The 6,378-nt window shown below is 36.2% G+C and overlaps 1 protein-coding gene and 1 pseudogene across 2 annotated transcripts in view; one reads left to right on the forward strand and one right to left on the reverse strand.

Annotated features, from left to right (window-relative positions):
• ehmt2 (euchromatic histone-lysine N-methyltransferase 2) overlaps positions 1 to 5,905 on the forward strand; it is an 18,404-nt gene extending 12,499 nt beyond the window's left edge. For both annotated transcript variants that reach the window (XM_088328825.1, XM_088328826.1), the window contains exons 17-27: positions 64 to 165; positions 262 to 366; positions 1,395 to 1,549; positions 1,646 to 1,813; positions 3,580 to 3,724; positions 3,794 to 3,871; positions 3,934 to 4,049; positions 4,122 to 4,208; positions 4,281 to 4,359; positions 5,118 to 5,293; positions 5,440 to 5,905. In XM_088328825.1, coding sequence (XP_088184951.1) covers positions 64 to 165; positions 262 to 366; positions 1,395 to 1,549; positions 1,646 to 1,813; positions 3,580 to 3,724; positions 3,794 to 3,871; positions 3,934 to 4,049; positions 4,122 to 4,208; positions 4,281 to 4,359; positions 5,118 to 5,293; positions 5,440 to 5,617 — 1,389 coding nt within the window. In that variant the 3' untranslated portion in view covers positions 5,618 to 5,905. The remainder of the gene's footprint in view (positions 1 to 63; positions 166 to 261; positions 367 to 1,394; positions 1,550 to 1,645; positions 1,814 to 3,579; positions 3,725 to 3,793; positions 3,872 to 3,933; positions 4,050 to 4,121; positions 4,209 to 4,280; positions 4,360 to 5,117; positions 5,294 to 5,439) is intronic.
• On the reverse strand, positions 1,950 to 2,029 carry LOC148370990 (U4 spliceosomal RNA; annotated as a pseudogene).
• Positions 5,906 to 6,378: the final 473 nt, after the last annotated feature.

A 6,378-nucleotide genomic window follows, 5' to 3' on the forward strand; every position in this document is an offset into this window, starting at 1 on the left:
AGGGTTTTTTGCTCCTCAAAGTCATGCATTGTTGGAGATTTATTTTTTATTTTTTTTTCATAGGAGGAGGATGGTTATACTGGTCTCCACCATGCAGCCAAACAGGGAAACCTTGAAATTGTCAACATACTGCTGGAGACTGGACAGGTGGATGTAAATTCACAGGTCGGAAAAAATTAAATGCTTCAGGCTTGGAAAATATTTAAAACGGATTAGGATGTTTAATTATACCGGGAAGTAATCTTCCCTCCCTTCTCACAGGATAATGGTGGTTGGACGCCAATCATCTGGGCTGCAGAGCACAAACATGTGGAGGTGATCAAAGTGCTGCTGAATCGAGGCGCTGACGTTACAATAATTGATAAGGTGATCATTTCCAGTAAATGCCACGAATGGGGACTTTCCAAGAAGTAATTTTAAAAATAATATTCAGTTTGCATAATTATACTCGTACAAAAACTGCAAAGGGTACATCTTACCACGTTGACAGAAATGTTTCCTCATCTTTATGTTTTTTTAAAATTAAGATGCTTTTTTTTTTTTACTATTTCTTCTGGTAAAAGAACATTCATACGTAAAATAAGCACATTTATTTTGCAGAAGTTGGATTGTTTTGCTCAATTTTAGACTATTTTTGGAATGAAAGGTAGAAACTATTTTTACCAGATGTGCAAAATAATCTCTGCTATATGACATTTTTTATTTTAAGCAAGATTTTTCTTGATTTGAGAAACAAAATATCTTAAAGTAAAAATGTATACTTGAAAATATTTCTGTATTTTTTTTATCCTCCACTGGGGTGCACAGAGAGACACTAAGTGGTTATGTACATTTCCGAGCTATGTCTTAAAAAGTGCTCTTTGGAAAAGTTAAAAAAAAAATCTTTCTTGTATAGCAGACTGTCTCAGAAAAGTTGCATATTGTGATATAATTATTTTCTGTAATGCAATTACAAAAATAGTCTGGATTCATGACTGATAAGATAAAACATTTCTAGCCTTTCACTATTTAAATATTACTGTTATCCATCAGCCTACTAGTATACATTTTCATGATATTCTAAAATTCTGCGATGGGATAATTGAGTTTTTGCCAAAATCAGTAATATTTTAGTCAATTTATAATGAATCCAGAACTGATGACAATTCTTTCAATGCATCTCAGAAAATAACTCTCATTACAGTCCAGTATTCTAATAGTCCTCTACCTGTATATTTAATAACATTTAAAGTGCCTTTTAGTTGGGTGTTGTAGGATACTTGTATTATTAAGATTTAACCATTTGGTAAAAAGATCCTTTTCACTGATGCATCTTGAGATATCGTGGAGAAAACGCTGAAATAAAAATAAATATTAATATTTATTGAATCCATAATCTAATCTTTTTCCCTTAGGAGTTGAATTTATGTCTCCACTGGGCAGCCTATGCAGGAAATGTGGATATTGCAGAGATGGTTTTAAACGCAGGTTGTTCCCTCTCCTCGGTAAACATTCACGGCGACACGCCGCTCCACATTGCCGCAAGAGAAGGATACTTGGACTGTGTTACGTGAGTCATCACTCAGTCTTTCGTTTATGTCTGAATTGCCTTCTAACATGAATTTTAAAAATACATTATTGTAATATTTCTGTGATTTGATGTTAGGTTGTTTCTTTCAAGAGGCGCAGAGATTGACACTATCAACAGAGAAGGCGACACTCCTCTCACTCTTGCACGCCCCGACACCCCGGTATGGGTTGCACTCCAGATCAACAGGAAGATCCGAAGGGGAATAACCAATCGTGTGATAAGGACGGAACGAATCATATGCAGGTTGGTCAGGTGACATTTTGCAAATGTCTTATTTTACTAGTGTGTATATTATTTAAGTTTCAGTGAACCACTGTAAGTGACAATATATTTGTATAAGATTATCATTATCTTTTTATGTAATCGTTGTTAAATTAACTGATATTAAAGTTTTCAATTAGCAATAATCGCGCCTCGGATAAACCTCATAGGCTACGATACTCCCACTTGTTTATTGAATTATCAAAAAATTTACTTCACACTGCAAACCTTCCAGTTAAAGCATTGAAGAACAAAAAACTGTGAAATAAGAAACATAATAATTTTCCATGTACAATTTTTCCCCTTTTCAGGAAGGTACTTTTTCTGTAAATTCTTAACGGATTCAACCCTAGAATCTTTTTACTAAACAACTGAAATTTACAATGAATCTGTGTCCGAATATTGTTTTTTTTTTTAAATTTTATTTTTTTATGATTGTTATTATTGATCCATCCATTATCTGCACCGCTTATTCTCATTGGGGTCGCGGGGGTGCTGGAGCCCATCCCAGCTGTCATCAGGCAGTGTGCAGGGGATAGACACCCTTGACTAGTTGCCAGCCAGTCGCAGGGCACATAGAGACAGACAACTCACTCGCCCATTCACACCAAGGGACAATTTGAACCGGCCAATTAACCTGACACGCTTGTTTTTGGAATGTGGGAGGAAACCCACGCAAGCACGGGGAGAACATGCAAACTCCACACAGGAAGGTTCGATCTCATGACCTCAAAACTTTGCCGCACACGTGCTAACCACTGCACTGTCATGCTGCCTGTAATTATTGAATTTGTCAATATTGGTTTATTTATTGATCTTTGTAAGTTTTTTTTTTTAGATTCACACTACAAAAAAATCATTTAAAATATTCAAGAAAAACAAACTAAGAAACATTTTTTTTTCCACTTCCTTTTTTTTCTTTTTCAGCTGGATATTTTTCTTGCATTTTTTTCAGATTTAACTAGACATTTTTCAGTTTTTGCACACACACAAAAAACTGAAGGGACAATTTATGTATCTGTTGGTATTTTTTGAACATATATATGTGTGTATGTGTATTAATATTCTAAATTCTGGACTATAAGCCGTGACCTTTGTCACAAGCTTATAACCCTGCGGCTTATGCAACGATGGGGCTAATTTATACCGTTTTTCTAATGCCCGCCTGGGGCGCCCGAGCAGAAAAGGTAAGAATGAGACAGGTGGAATATACAGTGTGTGTTTAGGAAGACTTAAGTTTAATGTAACTTTGCGCTATGTGAATGAATAAAACTAGCAAAAACAGACTCTTATAACGAAAAAGGTGTCAATCAAAAGGGGAGGGCTAACTACCGTATTTGAAATAATTTTACGAGTCTGTTTATTTGTAAACCGAAATAATGTGGTGAAATAACCGCATTACAAGAAGCAACGTCCAACAAAGCATAATTGTTTAAGGCTGATTCCTAATTATCTGTTGGCATTATTGCGTGTTTTGGGGTAAATATTTTACACTGTTGAATTCTATGAATTGTCCTTGATGTAGCTGAGCCATTTTCACAGACATTCAATGAAGTTTAATACGGCCAGGGGACGTAATGGTGAGTTATGTCGGCTTTATAGTTTAGCCCTTTTTAGAGTATCAGCATTCGCAATAAATTGCCATTACACTAATGTCATCTCATCTCAGATGAGATGAGATGAGGTCCTATTATATAGCAATAGTGTCTTTATCTTGTCTCAAAAAAAGTGCTATCATATGTTCCCAGTGACATTGCCCAAGGCTACGAGAACGCGCCCATCCCATGCATAAACGCGGTCGATGACGAAGGCTGCCCTTCAGACTACAAGTATGTTTCGGAAAACTGTGAAACGTCAGCGATGAACATAGATCGGAACATTACACATTTACAGGTAGAAATCCTTGAAAATGAATTTGCTCCCAAGCTACTTTGTAACAAAACGTTCCACGTTTGTCGTTAGCATTGTAGCTGCACTGACGACTGCTCCTCAAGTAACTGCCTCTGTGGGCAGCTCAGTATCCGCTGTTGGTATGACAAGGTAGGAAAAAATAACAGTTTTGTTTTGAAATTCAAAATTATAACTATCTATATTTTTTCCAGGATCAGAGGTTACTTCCAGAATTTAATAAGATTGAACCTCCTCTTATATTTGAATGCAATATGGCCTGTGCTTGTCACCGTTCGTGTAAGAATAGGGTGGTACAGGCTGGAATCAAGTAGGTATTAAATATTTCAGGGGGGTTTTGTACTTTCTCTCATTTGATCTAAATACTCAAATGTTTTGTCAGAGTTCGCCTTCAACTGTACAGGACAGCAAAGATGGGTTGGGGTGTTAGAGCGTTGCAGGACATTCCGCAAGGAAGCTTCATCTGCGAGTAAGAGAGCTTAATTCACTTTATGTATTTGCCACTGGAAGTTTGATATTTAACAATCTGTATTTGACAAAGATATGTAGGGGAGCTGATCTCTGATGCCGAAGCAGATGTAAGAGAGGATGACTCCTACCTTTTTGACCTGGACAATAAGGTAATCATTGGGTATCTTTACATACAGGCAATAATCAGATTGGAAATTGAATATTGCCAGTATTCTGATCATGTGAAGCATTGTAAACCTGCACAAAATCCAATTAAGGTCTTAATCTGACAGTATTGTGATTGCAATGGGTTAGTCCTTTTATTTTCTGATGTATATCCATTAGATTAATCAGATCGCTCCCCAATCTGGGACTTTTTCAATCCCACAAGACCTGCAGGACTAGCAAATAAAAGAGGAAAGATACCTGCAAACTTGTGCAAACTATAAAATAGCTTTATCTTATGATTGTTTTTTTCTTAGACATTTCAATTGTATTTTCTGCCCTCTCAGCAAAATTGCAACATAGTGGATGTTACTGTTGTATCCATCCATTTATTGTGTAAATCCATGCTTTTGGCTTGCCATATACAAGCAGATCTTGTAAACCTTATGATACACTTACGGTGTATCATCCAGCTCATTTTTGAAGCAAACAAGCTCGGTACTGTTGGATTTGGTGAGTGTCAAATGAAATCTTTGTTACACTTAAATGTTGAAACAATGCATATTTTTGAGAATTTCGCAGAAAATTCAATATTCCATTTCCAATCAGATTATTACCTGCATGTAAATAGAGACATTGATTTAATTTTTTAAAATGTATTTTTCAAGTGAAATTGTATGTTTTTTTAAAAGATGTTTTAATTTCTAATATTAATGTAATTTGTTTTTTAATTATGATGTATTCATTTTTACTGTCTCTGAAGGATGGGGAGGTGTACTGTATTGACGCCCGTTACTACGGGAACATCAGCCGCTTCATTAACCACCTTTGTGACCCCAACTTGATCCCAGTGCGGGTCTTCATGCTGCACCAGGACCTGAGATTCCCTCGCATTGCCTTTTTCAGCTCCAGAGACATCCTCAGTGGTCAAGAGCTGGGGTGAGATTTCTTGCCATGGATGTCACTATTCTTTATCTATTTATGCCAAGATTCTCATATTTGTCCTATAGAGAGATTTCATAATTTAGCAGTAGACAAATAGTTTTCCAATGTAATAACATAACCAATGTGTTATCCCCTTTTAGATTTGACTATGGTGATCGATTTTGGGATATTAAAAGCAAATACTTTACCTGCCAGTGCGGCTCAGAGAAATGCAAACACTCCGCTGAGGCCATTGCTTTGGAGCAGAGCCGATTGGCTCCGCTGGAGGCCACTCCCGAGTCATCAGCCGACTGTGGGATTACTATTGCCAGCGTCTAACAGTAGAAATATATACTTTCTTTTGTTTTTTGTATGTTGAGTTTGAATGTATGGTGCTTTTTACTTTAGTGTTTCTGCAGCCAAATAATGATATCAGTAATACAATTCATCCATATTTAGAAAAGTTTTTGTTTACATGTTGTACTACACTTAACATTTATCTGCCCGTCCTACAACTAACTGCATTTTTGTACAATCCGACAGGCTAGTGTATATGGAAAAATAGAATATCCATTTGCGTTTGTTTCTTTGTTTGTACTTTTTTATTAAAATTATTACATTTGACAACATGTTTTTCACAGATTGTTACAACCATCATGATTGTTTTATACGGTGAAATTCCCACAATGTACTAGAGCAGGGGTGGCGAACAGTGTCAATAATGCGGCTCTTTGCCTCGTCATATTTTCTATATACTGTGGCTCTTTGCCTGTTTAGTTTTCTTCCCCTCTTAAAACACACTTGAATCCATCAGAGTTAATAACAAATAACAAATAATATTTTGAAATTAATTTGGCAGATTTGTTGTTTTAATGCTGCTCCGGAACACATAACTGACTGCCAATCATCTGTGTAGGTTACGTCTAATGCCGGGAAATTAAGTAAACATTTCATGAGCGTGCAGATTGTTACCCTCATGGTCAAAATGGCAAAATGCATAGCAAAACGGAAATATGAAGATGAACACAGGGCATTTCAGAAAGAATGGGAAAATGCTTACTTTTTTGTTGAACGGAATGGCAAATCACTCTGTTTATTAT

The sequence above is a fragment of the Urocampus carinirostris genome, chromosome 2, assembly GCF_059441175.1.
Source record: "Urocampus carinirostris isolate Australia breed hairy pipefish chromosome 2, RoL_Ucar_1.0, whole genome shotgun sequence".
In the NCBI taxonomy this organism is placed as follows: Eukaryota; Metazoa; Chordata; class Actinopteri; order Syngnathiformes; family Syngnathidae; genus Urocampus; species Urocampus carinirostris.